We start from the raw sequence: 20,222 nt of genomic DNA, 5'->3' as shown, positions 1-20,222 counted from the left end.
CTCTCTCTCTTTCTTTCTTTTCTCTCTTACAGAGTCTTGCTCTGTCGCCCAGGCTGGAGTGCAGTGGCACTGTCTCAGCTCTCTGCAACCTCTGCCTCCCAGGTTCAAGCAATTCCACTGCCTTGGCCTCCCATGTAGCTGGGACTACAGGTGCGTGCCACCACGCCCGGCTAATTTTTGTATTTTTTTCACAGATGGGGTTTTGCCATTTTGGCCAGGCTGGTCTGGAACACCTGACCTCGGGTGATCCACCCACCTTGGCCTTCCAAAATGCTGGGATTACAGGCATGAGCCACCATGCCTGTTGAACAAAGTTATCTTAAGAAATTAAAAAATGAATAACAAATAAAACAAAGGAAATAATAATGGTGGAAGCATAATTAAATAGAGTACCATTCTTTGTACGGTATATACAAAGAATCAAAAAAGCTCAAAATTGGTATTTTCAGAAGACTAATAAATTAATATACCCATGGCAGGACTGATAAAGAAAAAGGAGAGAAATGATACATATTTTCTTTTTTTTTGAGACGGAGTCTCACTCTGTCGCCCAGGCTGGAGTGCAGTGGCGCGGTCTCCGCTCACTGCAAGCTCCGCCTCCTGGGTTCACGCCATTCTCCTGCCTCAGCCTCCCAAGTAGCTGGGACTACAGGCGCCCGCCGCCACGCTCGGCTAATTTTTTGCATTTTTAGTAGAGACGGGGTTTCACTGTGTTAGCCAGGATGGTCTCGATCTCCTGACCTTGTGATCCGCCCGCCTCGGCCTTCCAAAGTGCTGGGATTACAGGCGTGAGCCACTGCACCCAGCGATACATATTTTCAATAATTAAAATGGGAATATTATTACAGATCCTGCAAATACTAAAATTTTATGAACAATTTTATGTTATTAAATTTGCAAATTTAGATGAAATGGACAAATTGACACAAAGAAATAGAAATCCTGAATATTCCTTTTCTGTTTTGTTTTTTTTCTTTTGAGATGGAATTTCTCTCTTGTTGCCCAGGCTGGAGTGCAATGGCACGATCTTGGTTCACTGTAACCTCTGCCTCCTGGGTTCAAGCAATTCTCCTGCCTCTGCCTCCCAAGTAACTGGGATAACAGGCATGTGCCCCCGCGCCCAGCTAATTTTTTGTGTAGAGACAAGGTTTCACTATGTTAGCCAGGATAGTCTCCATCTCCCACCCTCAGGTGATCTACCTGCTTCAGCCTTCCAACGTTCTGGGATTACAGGTGTGAGCCATGGCACCCGGACCTGAATATTTCTTTATTAAAGAATTTGAATCTATAATTTAAAGTCTTCCAATAAGAATGCTGCAGACCCAGGTGGCTTTACAAGCAAATGCATACAGATATGAAAAGAAGAAATAATGGCATTCATACACAAACTGAAAATTGGAAAAGAGGAAGTACATGACAACTTCTTTTATAAGATCTGTATAACCTTGATATTAAAATCTGACAAGAGGCCGGGTACAGTGGCTCACACCTGTAATCCTAGACTTTGGGAGGCTGAGGTCAGTGGATTGCTTGAGTTCAGGAGCTTGAGACCAGCCTGGGCAACATTGTGAAACCCTGTCTCTACAAAAAAAAGGTTAGCTGGGCATGGTGGTGTGCACCTGTAGTCTCAGCTGCTTGAGGGGAACTGATGTGAGAGGATCACTTGAGCCCAGAAGGTTGAGGCTGCAGTATCCCAAGATCTTGCCACTGTATTCTAGCCTGGGTGACAAAGTGAGACCCTGTCTAAAAAAAACAAATTGACAGGAAAGAAAAATTTCAGGTGAACCTTCCTCATGAACATAGATTCAAATCCTAAACATATTATTAGCACACCACATTTAGCAATTTATGAAAAGGATAATGCATCAAAACTTTATTTGGTTTATTCCAGAAACAGAAAATTGGCTTAAAATTAAAAATAATAAATATAAGTCAACGCATTTACAAAATGAAGGAATAAAATCATTTGATCATTTCAGTAGATGACAAAATTCAATATTCATTCATGATTAAAAAAAAAAACTTTTAGAAAACTAGGATGGAGACTGAGCTCAGTGGCTCACACCTGTAACCCCAGCACTTTGGGAGGCTAAGGCAGGTGGATCATGAGCTCAGGAGTTCGAGACCAGCCTGGCCAACATCGTGAAACCCCGTCACTACCAAAAATACAAAAATTAGCCGGGCATGGTGGCGTGCGCCTATAATCCCAGCTACTTGGGAGGCTGAGGTGGGAGAATCATTTGAACCCAGGAGGTGGAGGTTGCAGTGAGCTGAGATCGTGCCACTGCACTCCAGCCTGGGTGACAGAGTAAGACACCCTCCAGAGAAGAGGAGAGGGAAGGGGAGGGGAGAGGAGGGGAGGAGAAGGAAGGGGAGGGGAAGGGAGGGGAGGAGAGGGAAATTAGGATGGAAAGGAACTGCCTTAATCTAATTAAATAGGCCTACAAAATTCCTTCAGCAAATATCCCTAATGGTAAAAGCTTTCCCTCTGTAATAAAAATCAAGACCTGATATCCACTTTACTCAATGTCATGTTGGAAGTCCTAAGTGCAGTGTCCCTCACTTTATAGGCACGCTGCATACGCAGTTGGCATCAGCAAAGTAGGGCTACCAAAACTTTATTTTTAAATGATTTGATTTCTAAACAAAATTTTAAAAACATCAAATTTAATGCAATATTGCAATAATTCCCTAACCACCCTGCTCCAACTACTTTCTCTTCATAGAGCCAAATGTTTAGAAAACACAGATCAGATTATTGGTGAAGAGACCCAGGACCTGGTCATGAGCTACCAGATTTGCCTGTCTCTCCATCCCATCTTATGTCTTCCTTCCTGTTATCTGCATTCCAGTTTCACCAGCATTTTCAGAGTCTCAAAGGTGTCATGCACCTTCCACATCTAGACCTTTGGAAAAAGCCCTTTCCACAGCCTGGGACCATTTCCACTGTCCTTTTCACCTAAATCCATCCTTTAGATTTTAGCTCACCAGTTCAGGGACAACCTAATCACAAATAGGGAATAGCCCCAGTCACAATGAGCACATCTAAGATCCACAACTTGCTTTCTAATGTGATTTTTCAACAAAGAGGAACCAAAGCTCCTTGGAGAAATGGTTGATTCTAGGACTGGAGCAGAAAATATACAAGATGAGCCTGCAGCATCTTACAATGCCAGAAAGTAAGGAAGTGCTCAAAATATACACTCTCTTATGATTAGAGTATGTCAAAGGCACATAGAAGTCAACTGAAAGAGCTCCCGGTGGCCAGAGTAGAGAATCAAGGAAATAAATAGTGCATTATGGATTATAATCCATGAGTCTCAATTGGTATAAAAAAGATGAATAAATTGATAAGTGGGGGAGAAGAGAGAAATCTCCTATGCAGAAGAACTCCAGACACTTTTTGTAGACACTCTGCCCTCAAGGAGGGGAAACATAATCCTTATTTCTTAAATGTGGGCTGCTCAAAGTGACTCCCTTCCAAACACTACAGTATGGAAAGGGGCAGGGGCTGGTAGTGGAGAACAGTCAGTGTTCAGTGCAGAAATCTGACAAGCACTGTATTTGCTAGGTGATCAAGGTCAACATCAACAGTGAAGTCATGTTGATAGTAGGTATCCTTGATACAATGTGATGAGAATGGCATTTTACCTCTGTGGTCTTCCTCCCCCAAACACAAAAGCCCAGTCTAATCATATCATGAGACAAATATCAGACAAATTCCAGTTGAGGACATTCTGCAAACATTTCACAAAATGTACTCTTCAAAACTGTCAAGGTCATCAAAACCAAGAAAAACCTAAGACACTGCCATAGCCAAGAGAAGCGTAAGGAGACAGGAGAACTATTAATAGAGGTAATGCGGTACCACGGATGGGATCCCAGGGCAGAAAAAAAGAAAATTAGGTAAAAATTAGGGAAATCTGAATAAAGCATATGTTTTAGTTAATAATACTGTATCAATATTGGTTTATTAATTGTGCCATGTGTACCTGACAAAATGTAACGGGGAAAACTGGGTATGGGAACTCTCTGTAGTATATTTGCAATTTTTCTGTAACTCTAAATCTGTTAAAATCTGTATGAAAAACATCAACAATTAAATAAGCTCTAAATAGTGAATAGAACATGGTATACCTCCTACTTCTCATAAATTATTCAAAAGTCTGCCAAGTATTGGTCTGAATATGGAAATCATATTTTGCTGGGGAGTGGGTACCTAAGCCTTGTTGTATTTTTCTTTATGCCTTTTTGCATATCTAGTATTTCATTTTTTAAAATGCTCAACTGTAAAGCAATTGCATAAAAGTCAAAATGTTGATATCTCCCATGATGGCTACTTCATTTAAAAATATCAAATTATTTGAACATAATTTCTTAATGATTGATTCTGCTTTGCTGGTACCCAAGCATGGCCAGTGTGCCCACGGGGCGCTGGGCACTGTCTCTGGGGAAGCAGCAAACCAGACTCATCTCTAGGTCTAGCCTGGGCTCAACAGCTTCCTGCCATTTTCTTTGATTGATAGTTAAGATTTTTTTTTAAAATTTATTTATTTATTATTATTATTATACTTTAAGTTCTAGGGTACATGTGCATAACGTGCAGGTTTGTTACATATGTATACTTGTGCCATGTTGGTGTGCTGCACCCATCAACTCGTCAGCACCCCTCAACTCGTCATTTACATCAGGTATAACTCCCAATGCAATCCCTTCCCCCTCCCCCCTCCCCATGATAGGCCCCGGTGTGTGATGTTCCCCTTCCCGAGTCCAAGTGATCTCATTGTTCAGTTCCCACCTATGAGTGAGAACATGCGGTGTTTGGTTTTCTGTTCTTGTGATAGTTTGCTAAGAATGATGGTTTCCAGCTGCATCCATGTCCCTACAAAGGACACAAACTCATCCTTTTTTATGGCTGCATAGTATTCCATGGTGTATATGTGCCACATTTTCTTAATCCAGTCTGTCACTGATGGTCATAATCTGAAGATTTGTTGTTTTTTGTTTGTTTGTTTGTTTTGAGACGGAGTCTCGCTCTGTCGCCCAGGCTGTAGTGCAGTGGCCCGATCTCGGCTCACTGCAAGCTCCACCTCCCGGGTTCACGCCGTTCTCCTGCCTCAGCCTCCCAAGTAGCTGGGACTACAGGCACCGCCACCTCGCCAGGCTAATTTTTTGTATTTTTAGTAGAGACGGGGTTTCACCCTGTTAGCCAGGATGGTCTAGATCTCTTGACCTCGTGATCCGCCCGCCTCTGCCTCCCAAAGTGCTGGGATTACAGGAGTGAGCCACCGCGCCCGGCCAGCATTTTTTTTTCCTGACAACTTAATGTGTATCTATCCTAATAGATTGCCAGCTACCTGGGAGCAGGGATGATTGCATATACATTGATTAGCAAGGTGCCTGGCATACAATAAATGGTCAATAAGTATTTATTGAGTGACTATAACTTAATGATTCAAAACTTAGACCCTAGAGTTACCTGGACCTGAAAATGAAGTTTAGCTTCCCCACTTACTAGGAACGGGGTCAATAATAATGCCTACTCCTGAAGGCGCTTTGTGGACGAATGTGCTTACTTATTATGGTTCTTTGTAAATGTTAGCTATGATTTTTATTAGGTGCGTGCTGAATTAAATAGCTTAATATTTGTAAAGTGCTTAGAACAGTTTCTGGAACAGGGTAAGTGCTTCTTGTTTGTGTTTATTTATTTTTTTAATGTTGCTGTTGACCAAATTAAACTTCACATTCATTTTGTTTAGTTTGTTAGGGATATTCTTTGGAAAATCTTCCACATTCTGTGGAAAGATAAGGCCTAAAATGCATACTATTCTGATTCGTTCAAAATATATCACTCTGGGACATGTGTAATTCAGAAAGGAACCTGATCTGAACACTTCTGTAGTAGTTATGGAGAAGTAATATGTACTACAAAAAAGGAATCATTCAATCATTTAAGAAAATTGCTGTGCACTACAACAATACCATTCATGTGTAATTAACAATCCACCTTTGCAAGGGTTTGTTACCTGGTTTCAAAACAATGGCTTTCAAACTTTTTGCCCTAGCTCAAAATGTAAGAAATACATTTTACATTATGACTTAGTACACAATAATATATATGTGTGTGCATATATAAGCATATATATACATGCCTAAATATTTGTGTATATATATGATGGAAACAAAATTTTACTACGCAATGGTCATTCCTAGTAAAGTGATGGATGCTCTCTAATACTGTTTTTAGTTCCAGTAAGTGAGAGGGTAAGATAATTTGCACTTTTTTCTTTTTCTTTTTCTTGTTTAGACGGAATCTTGTTCTGTCACCCAGGCTGGAGTGCAGTGGTGCGATCTCGGCTCCTTGCAACCTCTGCCTCCCGGGTTCAAGCAATCCTCTTGCCTCAGCCTCCAGAGTGGCTGGGATTATAGGCGCATGCCACCACACCTGGCTAATTTTTGTAGTTTTAGTAGAGATGGGGTTTTGCCATGTTGGCCAGGCTGGTCTTGAACTCCTGAGCTCAGGAGATCCACCTGCCTTGGCCTCCTAAAGTGCTGGGATTACAGGTGTAAGCCACCACCTCCAGCTGAGAATTTGCACTTTGAACAAGTCCCAAGTTGATGCCGTTGCTACTAGTCTGGGGACCAGACTAGTAGCAACTTTGAGAACTTCTACACTAGACAATACTAGTGATTGAAAAAAAGTCAAGCCCCACTAAGCGCCTCCAAGTGCTGGTCTGGCCCCCGTCTTCAAACTCATTTACACTTTGCTTTAGATTCAACATCCACCTGCTCCTGGGATAATTCTGGGTTCCCCCACTTTTGGTGGGTCTTGTGTTTCTATTTTCCTTACCTGTCAAAATGTCCACACTCATCTCTTGCCTAGTTGTTCTCTCTCTCTCTTTCTCTCTCTGTCTAGAAATGGAAAGGTAAAGAGGATACTAGGATGGTCTGACTTGAGAGACAAATGCAATTAATCATCACAGTAATTCAAGGGAAAGTTATACAGTACTTGCTATTTTTTTCCAGGGATCCAAAATGAGTTAGTTACTGCCTTGGCATAAAGTCAACCAAAATTACGGGAATACCTGTGCCTATTTCCTCTTTATGATTTTTGGTCTTTTTGCTTTCCAAAAATGGGGCAATGTATAAAATTATCAATGAAAAACTTCCTTGCTCTTGGTCATTACTTTAATCAAAAAAAGTTCAACAAGTACATATTACAAAGATTCTCTCGGTAGAACACCGTTAGCTAAATAGAAAGAGGAACCGTACTTAAACACTAAATCTAGTTGTAAAAGCAAATGATCCTTAATTGTAGATTGATGAACTCCGGCCAGTGATGGTATCATAGCCTAAGATGAAATTGGGAAAATCAAACGTTAACAGGTCTCAGATTGACATCACGAGGGCAAAGAGATGAAACAAATAGTGGTATCTGGCCAAGGAGCAGCAGCGTGGCAGCTGGCTACTGGCTTCCATATGAAAGAGAGAAATGGTACCTACCTGGGACCAACATGGAGGGAGGCAGAGAGAGGCTGCCCCTCCAAATGGGGAAACTGACTCTTTGGGCAGGAAAGGAAACAGTGACGGAAAAAAGGAAATCAGCTGTTATTGGTTGAACAGAAAAGGGTACTGGTATCCACTCTAAGCTTTCAGGGAAGGAAGAACTGGTTGGCTCCCAGTTCAGACAAAGCCTCTAGCATCTGAATTAATCTTATAACTGGTTTTGTATGCTTCTGTCTTTTGCGTCTCAGGTTTAAAATGTTCTTTCTTTTGAGTGGGTGATTGAGATGGAAGTTCCATTGTTTTCTGGAGTAGGCACTCTATGACAAGAATATCACTTAATTTCCCTTTAGCCACTGTGTGTTTAAAACAAACAAACTTAGGTCGCATTTTCATAAAAATCACAACTAAATTTTGGGTTATGGAGGAGGTAACCAGGATAGAATATGCTTTGGGGGTACAAAACTGTTGAAGGGAATCATTATCAGCAGCTTTTCACAGCCACCCAACCACAAAATGCATTTGGCTCTGAGAGTAGTAGTAGCCAGATTTTGGCTTCTTTTGTTTTATTCTGTCCCATCCCCCATCTCCTCTTGGATGCCTTGGGATTCAAATGTAGATGAAATGCAGATTGTTGGGAGAAAGGAAGACTTGCCCGGTTTGGCTGGTAATTGGGAAAAGAGGAGGATCTCAAACTTAAAGTTTTAGTCATTGTTCTCCTGAGATGGGAAAAGGCTGTGATTCTTGATCTGAAGAGTCTTACCGTGGGTAGTACTTGCCATCGATGATCAATTGTTTGGATTTGAGGAGGAGCGAATTTAATTATGTTGGCCTACAACAACGGGAGCAGGTCAGGTAAGAATCTTTTATTGCTGGTAGACATGTATTTTAATCATGTGTGCACATCGTCTCTCTTGTTGACCACTTCTCGAATCTTTTAAGAGTCATATGTCTTACTAGTACATACTATTGTGCTGTATGTATTTTTGGTGCAATCTTCTTGATGTGCTTAGGGGATGTGATTTCACTTTTATTCTCAAGCCACAGAGAAAATACTTTAATAGCACCCACACACGTGGTCATGGAAACTACAGAACCTCACTGTTTCATAAAAGGTGGAAATTCCAAGTCATTAAATAATCTTGGGCATGTTTACTTCTACTATGAGTGCTGATAAAATGTTTATGTAAAAAAGTGACGGAGGAAAGCAAAGTTTGCTTAAAAGTAAGACAAATTGAACGAATGAGGTTAAAAAATATATGTGTGTGTGTGTGTGTGTATATATATGCAAAATAGCATTCCATAAATCTGAGTTTTAAATGGAGGGCAGATGAAATGAACAAAGTGGACAACTGAGAACTTGCTCAACTTCTCAGTCGCTAGGTGGATACCCATCTCCTTCGCCAGTGGAAGCCAACGGTCAGAGTGGAGATGTAGTTGGAACTTAGGAGTATGGCTCACTCCTGCTTTGTTATAGAGGCTACCGGTGGTTACTCTTAAAGTTGTAGACTAAGGATAGCAGCATAACATTCCAGATTGTCAAGATTGAAAAGCTACGTAAATTGACAAAGGTCTATGTAAATTGACATTTTTGAGTTACCTTTTCGAGGCTATAATTCTTCCCCTTTTTGTTTCCACAATGGGGAAAATCACCTTACTAGCTCAATATCTGAATATGTTTGTTGTGGATGTCTATGTTCCTTTCTTTCCCTCTCCTGGGCAACAATGGCAGTTTTGGAGACTCCTTGGTGACCACAATACCATTAAGCACATGGTGGAGCTCCTCCTGAATGCCTGAGCTTGTGGATGTTCTGAAGGGGGCAAAATTAGGGTAATGGTCATGGGGAGAAGTGCTTGTATTTGTATTGGTCCACCATTGCATAATAGGCTTATATGTTAGATGTATCTGTTTATTTCCTATTGAGGAGCTCTTTCTTCTTTATAGTTTATTTTGCTTGAGGGATTTTTAACTGTCACCTGCCAGTACTTGAGCGCTTGCCGAAGTGTGCGTTCAAATGCTTTGGGATTTCTCAAATGTATAAAGTCCTACTCCTTGCCTTCAAGGAACTTGCAACTTTTGTTGAATCGGTATACCTAGAGAGAAGGCAACAATGAAATGCAGCAAATAATGGAAATGCTAAGTGAGAGGAAAGAGGCGCTGTTTGGAGGAGGGAGAGGGAATTGGCTGGGCCATCAGGGAAAGAGGCAGAACTTGAGGCGCCTTGACCAGTAGATGAAGTGGTGACTTTAATTTGCGATTCTTGTGCAAGCATTTCATAATGGGAATTGGATGTGTGGGTATTGGGCTTTCTTGTGGACACTGAAATTCCATTCATTAAATAACACCTTATTTCCTATACAGAGAATGGTGCTAGGGGCCAGCGTCAAATCTGAAGATGAAGTCTGATTGAAAGTCATCGTTTGGAGATGGGGTGGGGTGAAGAGTAGACAAACATTAAAATACAGAGATGAGTGCTGCAGTGAGCACGCGTGAGCGCTTAGGCAGCGCTTGAAGAGCGAGTTACCTATTTGGCCCTGGAAGTCAGCAAGGCTATCCTTTTAAGGTGATGCCTGAGCTGGGAGTTTGTTTCAAAAGGTGGAGACCGCAGGTAGAAGCACTGCTTAAGGGGAACGGCGATTCGACTCGCAGTCACTTAAGGGTCGGCGTGGTGCTTGTTCCTGGGCGTGGGGAGGGCAGGAAACCGCGGGGTCTGTAAAACGCCCCGTGGTTGTTGAAACGCTGTTGGGGGGCACAAACAAATAGGGCTTTAGGAACAAAACTGGTGGGAAGAGCCTGGTGGCTCCAAGGTAGGTTAGGAACTGGAGCGAGATGGAGCACGGAGGAGTGAGGCGGCCCGAAGGATGCCCGGGGAGACATGGAGGAACTGGCGAGGGCTTCCCCATGCAGGGCCTGGGAGAGAAGGTGAACTAATGCCTCCGCAGTGCCCCGTGGGGAAGTTCCGCATACATGGCCAGAGGGTTCGGAGTTGCCGGCTGTCTGGGGGAGTTGGGCCAGGAAGCCCCTTCTTTCGCCCCCGATGGGGCACGTCCAGGGCCCGGCAGGTGTGCCCTGGCAGTAGATCTTCCCTGGGAAGTGGAGCGCGAGCCAGCCCTCGCTGTTCTGAGCGAGGGCCTGTCGTGTAGTCCACACCGTTCCGCGAAAGGAACTACCATTGACAGCCTCGTTCGATTAGAACCCGGACCTCCCGGGAATCCAGACTCCGTTCCCTCCCCGCTGAGCTTCGAAGGAGGCGGACGCTCCAAGAGGAACCCGGAGGCCTGGCGTGGGGGGAGCTGCGGGCAGAGCGGAGGCAGCCGCGCCCTCGCGCCGCCCTCCGCCGCGCCCGGCTCCCACCCCCGGCCTGCCGCCGAGCCAGCGTGCCAGCCGGAGCGCGCCGGGCCACCCCGCGGGGCGCGCGGCCCGGGCTCCGGGTCTTGGCGGCGGCCGGCGGGGCGGGCACGGGCTAGGGTGGGTGCTCCACCTGGCCACGCCGCCGGCCCTCTGCGGGCTGGCCCGGCCCCGGACGGGCGGGCGCTCGGAGGCCGTCTCTTTGGGCTCCTCCTGGAGGGAGGCGCGCGGTAGACCGCCGTCGGGGCGGTGGGCTCCAGACGCGGTCCGGCTCGCTCGCACGGTCCCCTGCCTCATCTCGGGTCCGTCGCTGCCCGTCCCGGTGTGCACGACCACCCTGCGCCTCGAACTTCGAGGTCCGGGCCCCGCCTGCCCCGGGCCAGGCCGCGAGCGCCCACGTCGAGTAGGGCCGGGGGGCGGTGCCGCGGGCCAAGCCGACCCCGCGAGCCGGACTGGGGAAGTCGGAGCCCCGCCCACCACCCCGCCCCCGCGCTCGCGGCCCCGCCCCCGCGGCCCCGCTCCTCCCCTTCCTGCCGGCTCGCTCCCGGCCCCGCCGGCCGCCCGCCTCGGCCCCGAGTGGAGCCCACTGCTCCCCTCGGCTGCCCCGCCCCGCCGCCGCCCCGCCCCTCCCGCGCGGGCGGCCCGAAAACCCGGAGCGCGAGAGCGCGGCTCCGCCGGGCCGGGCGGCCGCACTGGGCATGCTCAGTAGCCGGGGCAGGTTTTTTGGTCGCAAGTAGGAAGCTTTCTGCACTACACCGGAGAGGGGAGCCGCGATCCGGCCGCGCCGCCCGCACGCCGCCGCGCCCGCCCCAGCCCGCCCGGCCCCGCGGCGGGGCGCGATGAGCCCGAGCCCGAGCCGGCCCGCCGGGGAGTGAGCGCGGGGCGCCCAGGGCGCGTTGCGCAGCTGCTCCTGCGCACAACCCCGCCGCGCCGCCGGCCCGCACTGGCCGCGGAGTGCGAGAGGCTCGTCCGTGCCCAGCGCCCGGCCGGCCGCGGGAGCAGGAAGCGCAGGCCACGCAGGACCCAACTGAAACAAAGTGTCGGCCGCCCGGCGCCGGCGCCCGCCCCGACCCTGCCCCTCCCGCCCGCAACTCCGCCGCCCACCATGGCTTCCGAGGAGCTGTACGAGGTACCTCCCCTCCCCCCGGCCTCGGGCCGCCCCCCGCCCGCCGCCCCTCCCGGCCCGGCCGTGCCGCCCGACGGCCCCGCTCGCCGCCCGCGCCCGCCGCGTCCCCTCCCCCGTCGCGGCCGCAGTTTGCTGGACGGGAAATGTGTGTGAAGGGAGCCCGAGCCTTCGCTCCGAGGGGCCCCGGCCGGGGGTTCCTGAAGTTGCCGGGCGTAGGGTGGGGGGGGGGTCCCGGCCGTGGGGAAGTGGTGCTGACACAAGTCACTTGCTCAGACTGAGCTCAAAGTGCTTTTGGCGTGGATCATGGAAGTGGAGCCCCCGTTGCCGCTCGGCGGGGACCGTGGGCGGTGCGGGGGTGGGGTGGGGGGGGTTCTTGACCATTTAATAAAGCATTTGCGAGAGGGTTTTGCCCCCGGTCGGGGGGTGGCGGGGAGAAGACCAGTGCAAACGCTTTCGACTTTGCTGTTCGCCAAAGCGATGCAAAATCTCGCACCGAAAATGCTAAACGTTGACCACATGCTTTAATTAGGTTAGCGTTGTGGCCAGAGCCAGGAAATTTAAATTTAACGCTGATACACCGTCATTCATTTGCGCCGCAGCGTTGCAAATGAGAAGGGCATAGCCAGAACTGTAAGTTATGGTCGATGGATTTAAACCAGCTTCCAGTTTGAGAGTTACCAATTTGGATCGTTAAGACATGTTTTGTATGTCTCCATGTAACTTCTTTTGACGTATTTCAAAGTAGACTTCCTGGGAGTACAGAAGTTTGGAAGGCTTTCTGTTCTTCTGGGTAAATGATTGTCTGGTTTCACATGTATTTATAAATAAGTTCCTGAGAGACTTAAAACTTGGGAGGACTCTCTAGAGTCACCTTTATGATGCGTTTAGGGACCCGGGTGTTGAGGGACTAAAGGAAACATCTATAACAAGTAGAGCCCTGTGGCCCCAGGGATCCTTTCGGTTGTCTTCTCTTATGGGCGTATTATTGCTGTTGGCATAGAGTAGAGCTTTGTTGTCTGCGATATTAGTCTTCTGGCAACTTTTTTGGTGCTTCTTAAGAGCAAGTGTTTGCAAAAGTTCTCAGGAGGAAGCTGCCTTCTGTAGAATTAAGGGTAAGGTTGTTGCTTCTCCTTACATTGTATGTGGTCAGTATACCTTAGCTGGTACTGGAAATGTTCCATTCTTTTCAACCATTTTACACATTAGCTGTGCCCCACTGTATTCAGGATACTGTTTGAGGTCATTTGAGGATGTAAAAGAAGAAAAATCTCCCTGTTCTCAAGGAGCTTTCCTTCTAGGAAGGAAAGTGGTGTCTGTCTGGAAGACACATAAATAGAGGCTGGGATGTTTGAGGTTGAGGTCTTCCAGGTGAAGTCTGTACAGGGGGGAAGTACATAGCATGAGGGTATGGGGGATTTTAGTTTCTACATTAGATCATTCTTTGGTTGTTTAGTCATGAGCGTTCACGCTTGGCATTTGCTTTTATGAGTATAATTACATAATCAGTTCCATCAGTGGATGAGAGTAGTACCTTATACGTAAGTTGTATCCTATGTGTATAAGAATGATTCTGAAGACAGCACGTTTCACACCAGGACATTATGAACTAAGGTTAGTTCCTTCTGTGCTTATTCTGTATATTCAGGTTTCTATTCTTAACAGAAGTCATTAATGAGTAACATTTTGTACTAAGTCTGTGTTCATATAACGTTTATTGAATGCTTGCCATATGGAGGTTTCACAGGGAAATATTGAGGTATGAGAATGGTTCATGCTTTCAAGGAGTGTCTATTGGGGAGGAAGTAAGTATATTGCAAAGAAATGATACACCTGCACAATTGAACTTCTGATTCTGGGTTTTATTTTAGTTTTGGAAAAAGGTACTATAGAAGTATAGTACAGGTGATAAATTTAAGTATGTGTAGTAAATATGTAGTGGTCAGTATCTCTCAAGGCAAAATTTTTAACTTTTACTTGTAGGCAACACTGTGACTGTGTTACCGTTGAACACTGTGACTGTGTTACCGTTGAACACTGTGACTATGTTACCGTTGAAAGTTGACATTGAAAGTTTTGCATAGCAGTTGAGAGCCTAGATTTGGAGTCAGACAACCCAGTTAGTGACTTCCAACTCTGTCAGCTTGGGTAAATTAGTCTTGAAAGCTCAGTTTCCTCATCTGTGAAATTGGGATCAGTGTTTCCCTTATAGAGCTATGAAGTTTAAATGAGAACATAAGTAAAGCCCACCCTAAAATTCCCATGGCAAGCACCCAGTAAGTGATGATTGTATTGTAACTGGCTTAAAATGCCTCCCTGAAACCTGGTTTTGTTTCTAAAGGTATAGTTGTATTGTTTTCATAAAGGCGGTGTTATTTGTAGGGCAGAAGTGATACGCAATTGTAAATGAACACGATCGTCTGAGAAGGCTGGGAAAGACACTAAGATACTTTTTGTGGCCAAGTCAAGGGATGTTAGTTGCCTTGTTTTGTCCATTTCTGCCTAAACTGAAATAGAAGTTTTATATTTGGCCTCAAGCTCCACGAATCTAGAGGGATGTATTGACAGGAGGAAATGCAAGGTCTTGCTTCTTTGAACTCACATGGTCTGGTAGGAGGGCAGGTCTGCAGTAACTTTGGGAACTTGGGTGAGTTACCCAACTGCTGAGGCTTGGTTTTCTCGCCTAAAAGAAATGTCTCCAATACTTAGCATGGAACCTGGTATGTAGTAATAGGACTTTAGTAAATGTTTAAATGGGTATTGAAACTAGACTTTGTGGACAAAAAATAAAGGAACAGATCCTGGAAAAGATGGATAGAGCATGAGTCTTGCAAAATTTGAAGAGTTACTATTAGTTGAAAGATAGAATAGATTTACTCCCTGCTTTTCCAGCAGCTCAGATTGAAGAAAAACAAATTTTTGATGCAGCATGGGTTAGAACTTCATAGTTTTCACAAAAAGACAAACATCCTTTACATCACTCTTCTAATGTAAAGGGCCAGATGATACATATTTTAGAATTGTAGGTTATGTTATGGTCTTTGTTGCAACCACTCAGCTCACTTCATGTAGTGCAAAAGCAGTCGTAGACTCCTGTATGAATGTGCACGGTGTCTCAAACTGCTTATGGATAGTAAAATTCATTTAGTATATTTTATATCATTTTTATGTGTCATGAAATACACATTTGTTTTTTTTCCCAATCACTTAAAAATGTAAAAATGATTCCTAACTTGTAGGTTCCACAAAAATAGGCAGTGGGCTGGGTTTGCCCTGTACGTTGTTTGTTAAACGCTGCTGTAGGTGATCAGCTGTCATAGTCTGTTTAGGAACCTGCGTTTACTCAAGGGTTGGGGATATGTGGACGTTAGACAGTATTTCTAACTTTCATCCCAGCTCTAGACTTAGAGCTAGAAGATCTGGGTGGTATTCTTCCCTGCTTTCCTCCCTCCCTCCCTTCCTCTGTCTCTTTCTTTCTTTCTTTCTTTTTTTTCTGGAGACAGAGTCTTGCTCTATCTCCCAGGCTGATGTGCAGTGGTTTGATATCCACTCACTACAACCTTTGCCTCCCGGGTTCAAGCTATTCTCATGCCTCAGCCTCCCGAGTAGCTGTGATTACAGACGTACACCCTCCCCCGCTCCCCAGCTAATGTTTTGTATTTTTAGTAGAGACAAGGTTTAACTATGTGGGCCAGGCTGGTCTCAAACTCCTGGCCTCAAGTTATCTGCCCACCTTGGCCTTCCAAAGTGCTGGGATTACAGGCATGAATCACTGCACCTGGCCTTCCCTTGTTCTTAGAAGCTTGTTAAGTAACTTGTCTTGTACTTGTCTTAACTATCTATCCTAAACTTTCTCATCAGTAAAATAGGGAGGATGATAACTAAATAATTGAGGCTTAAATGGCATTAGTATGTAAAAGCAATACTAAAAAACATTTTCCATTTTTAAAGAGGAAAAAAAGCACCCAACTCTCAAACCATGAAACCAAACCTGTTTTCCCTTCTTAAAGATTTAGGATTTGAAAATATTCTATAAATTGATTATATCACCAGAGAAAGCTGTGAGGTCAAGAGGACCTTAATTTATCTAGCAGTCAGGTAACCACCATAAGACTTTGTTCATGTGGTACCGAATAAGGAACGTGTGCTGTAGTAAAATGGAATAAGCATTCTCTTTATTTGTATGTCTTAATAATTCCTTTTTTCCTCAGTAGATGTGGAGTTATTCCCTTGAGAACTCCTGTAATAGTTAATTTAAATTTCAACAAGTTCTCAATGATTAGTCTTGACGTTCTGAGAGAATATTTATATTTTCATTTTCAAAAATGGAAGTAAGCTTTTAAGAATGAACTCGTATCTGGTGTGTAGAAAATTGTTTTAAAGTTGGTTAGTTTGAAGGGATGATCAGGATTTGCAGGGGAAGGTAGGTCCTTGGAATCTTTCTTCCTACTTTGGGATAAGATTCCTGCTTTCTCCTGTGCACCACAAGGCTTTTACTTATGTTGACCGAAAGCAGTTATGAATAAAGTCTCAATCTGTAGTTCAAATGGAAGTCGCAGAGACCAGGACACCTTTCATGGATGTTGGCCAAGCTAAGTCAGCATATGTTGTATGTGGTGTCGCTGTCTGAAAAGATTGGGATCACCAAAATTAGGAAAGCAAAAGAGTTCATTTGACTTCCGGAGTTGATAGTGAGGCAATGAGGTCAAATGTGCGTGTGTGTTTTGAAAATAAATAGCCTATCTTAAATGCTCTTTTTCCTGTGAGTTGCTGAGAATATTATTTATTCATTTGCCCCAGCAACAGTGTGGAGACCTCCCATGTGCTCTTCCTTTGAGCTACTTTCAATTCCTGTGTACCAGAATAGTGTGTTTTCATTCTTGCTGTGATATCTAAGAATCATAGACTTTTCCCTCGTGCTCTGTAGTGATTTTAACCACGGAGAATATTTTCATGGTATGTAGGCAACACTTTCTTCGCATTGTTCTGGTTCACAGTTTTGGATAACTGTGATTCACAAAGCCAGGTCTGAAATGATTTTTTTTTGTAAATAAGGAGTGATAGTTTTTATATTGTGAGCACTCCTAGGTGGAACAGGACCAGCCTGGGGTCTTTTTTCAATTCAGATTCTTGAACCCAAACCACGAGATTGTAATGTTCAGTGTTTGGATGGAGACCGGAATCTTACGTTCCGAGAAGCTTCTTTTTGGAATGCCGGTGGATTTACGAGCCTCTGGATACACCCTTCTGTGTTTCAGACCCTTAGGCTATGCGTGGAGGTGGGTGGGGGTGGATTGGGGATCTGCCTGGCAGAAGAGGAGCTCTAAGTGGACCATACTGTTGCTTTCTGCAGGCTCCTTGACCCACTGCTAGTTGTTAGCTGAGTAATTCCGGGAAGGGAATATTACAAACATCAAGTAGTTAGCTAAAGGTGTTGTAATTTCTGTTTTCTGTCTTGATTGCCTGGCGTGTTTGTCCACTAGAATGGAAGTGCTTTAAAGCTCAGATTCATTTTCTGGTCATTATTTTCCACAGCTCAAAATATTGCAATCGTTGCATAATTGTTGAGTTACTTTAATGGAAGAGTGAATTACAGGAATGAGTCTCCATTCCTGACTCCTTGCTTACCTCCAGGTTCCTCCTCCCCTAAGCATCATGCCTCTTGCTGTTCCTTTTACATTTTGTTCCTCAGCTCCTTACATGGTTTCAACTCTAGAATGGAGAATTTCACTGTTTCCCACACAAACTTAATTCTCTTCAGCCTTTTAAGCTGGGCAAGGTTTTGGGGTTCATGTTCTCCAGGAAGTCTGGGGAGGGCCTATTACAAGTCTAGATATGACTTTAAATCCAGTTATAACCTCAACTAGAATTTTATGAAAATTTGTACAAGTACATATGACCATATTTCATGGGGGAGAGAATCAAGAGCTTTCATCTGATTCTTAGATGGATATAGGACCCAAAGCAAGTATTAAAAACAGCATTGAATCCTTTGAACTAAGACTTAACTGTGGCTGTCCTCCATGGACCACTTTGACATTAGTTTTGTCGAACTGTCCTCTGCCACAACCTGCAGTAAAACCATATTAAAACCTCACTGATTGGGTTTAGAAGTCGTATACTGTTTCTAGTCTTTAAGTGACTAATTTTGCAACTATGCATACATACATGAAGTCTAAAGATAGTCAATATTTAATGGCACTTCTGACAATGTGAAGATTTTACAATCCTTGAACCCTGGTGCATTCCTGAACTCACATGCTACTGCTTTCTTATTGCCCATGAAAAAACCCTCATCAAATAGAATATTATTATTTTATACAGCCTTTCTTTAGATTCACCTATGACTTTAGTAGTTTTTTCACCAGTTTCTTCAATCAGATCATCCATTTTATATCTCAGAACTTCCTTCTGGGATTTTCTTTTTTTTCTTAAGTGTATCCTTTAGAGATTTCTTTAGTGAAGGTCTATGGATGGAAAAGTTTCTAGGTTTTTTGTTTTTTTTTTTAATTATCTGGACATGTCTTTATTTTGCCATCATTTTTGAAAGAGAATAGTATTTCAGATAAAACTGGTTAATTGGTTCATTTCTTTCCTCTCATTCTGAAGATGGTGCTCCATTGTCTTCTGCCTTGCCTTTGCACTATTCTTGAGACTTTTTTTTTTTGAGATGGAGTTTCACTGTTGTCGCCCAGGCTGGAGTGCAGTGGCATGATCTCGGCTCACTGCAGCCTCTGCGTCCCTGGTTCAAGTGATTCTCCTGCCTCAGCCTTTCAGGTAGCTGGGATTATAGGCGTGCACCACCATGCCTGGCTGATTTTTGTGTTTTTAGTAGAGATGGGGTTTCACCATGTTGGCCAGGCTGGTCTCGAACTCCTGACATCAAGTGATTCACCTGCCTCAGCCTCCCAGAGCGCTTGGATTACAGGGGAGAGCCTCTGTACCTGGCTGAGACTGTTGTCAGCATAGGTGTAGACACTTTCTAGGAGATCTGTCTTCTGTCTCTGGTTGTTCTTGAGATCATCTCTTTGACTTTGGTTTCCTCTAGTTTAATACAACAGTGTATTTTGTGTGATTTTTTTTTTTTTTTAGGTGGGTATATGTTGTGCTGCTTTTTGAATTTGTGCCTCATCAGTTCGAAAATGAATTTGGCCAATTTGTCTTCAAATACTGCTTCTCTGTACTCGTCTGAAATTCCAAGTAGACATCTATTGGATCATTTCATTCTCTCTTCCTTGTCTTTTACCCTTTCATTTCCATTTCCTTGTTTGTGTTTTATTTTCTTTTTATGTGCTGCATTTTAGGTATTTCCTTGGATCTAAACTATAGTTTACTAATGAGCTGTGTTTAATCTGCCATTTTATTCAACCATTGAGTTTTAATTTTCAGTAATTACGTTTTTTTTCTTTGAAATATTCTGGTGAGGTTTTACCTAATCTGCAGTTCATTTTTTAAGTCTTTGGTGTTTTTCCATTTTTATGATTTAGTCATCATTTTGGGTTGGGGGCAGTTGGAATGTTTTGCTGGTTTCCTACAAGTGCTATGTAGTATCACTCTTAATGAGAGTTGTATTTTATTAAAGATCTAGTTAATTTGTAATGAGAGGGCCCTTTGGAGTAATGTTTGCTTTTATTGCCAGAATCTGAAGAAATCTGCTTGATTTGGAATTTGTGGCATGAGCAGGGATTGAGGGTTTGAACCAACACTTGAGATTTACCTAATGATACTGAAAATGCAAAACAGTAGATTTCAAGGCGACTGTTTATGGAAATGGATTATAATAGTTATAACACAGTTGCTTCTGAAGCAAAATGTTCAACATCTTTGTTCTGTCTGCCTTGATATATAATCTTGTACCACATAATGATACTTTGGTCTTACGATGGTGGTCCCATAAGATTATAATACCACATTTTTACTGTACCTTTTCTATGTTTAGATATACAAGTTGATATGGTTTAGCTGTGTCCTCAAATCTCATTTTGAACTGTAGCTCCCATAATTCCCACGTATCATGGGAGGGACCCTGTGGGAGGTAGCTGAATCGTGGAGTGGGTCTTTCCCGTGCTGTTCTCCTGATAGTCTCATGAGATCTCATGGTTTGATAAAGAGAAGTTCCCCTGCACAAACTCTCTTGCCTGCCACCATGTAAGATGTGACCTTGCTCCTCATTCACCTGTCTCCATGATTGTGAGCCACCCCCCAAAGCCATGTGGAACTGAGTTAATTAAACTTATTTCCTTTATA

General features: G+C 44.2%; 1 protein-coding gene across 2 annotated transcripts in view; it reads left to right on the top strand.

Moving 5' to 3' along the window:
* Positions 1-11,550: 11,550 nt before the first annotated feature.
* CDYL (chromodomain Y like) overlaps positions 11,551-20,222 on the top strand; it is a 174,857-nt gene continuing 166,185 nt past the window's right edge. For both annotated transcript variants that reach the window (XM_028847859.2, XM_028847858.2), the window contains exon 1: positions 11,551-11,981. In XM_028847859.2, coding sequence (XP_028703692.1) covers positions 11,958-11,981 — 24 coding nt within the window. In that variant the 5' untranslated portion in view covers positions 11,551-11,957. The remainder of the gene's footprint in view (positions 11,982-20,222) is intronic.

Source organism: Macaca mulatta, chromosome 4, assembly GCF_049350105.2.
Source record: "Macaca mulatta isolate MMU2019108-1 chromosome 4, T2T-MMU8v2.0, whole genome shotgun sequence".
Taxonomy (NCBI): Eukaryota; Metazoa; Chordata; class Mammalia; order Primates; family Cercopithecidae; genus Macaca; species Macaca mulatta.
The sequence above is the reverse complement of the archived record's forward strand: the minus strand, read 5'-3'. Positions and strand labels throughout refer to the sequence as shown.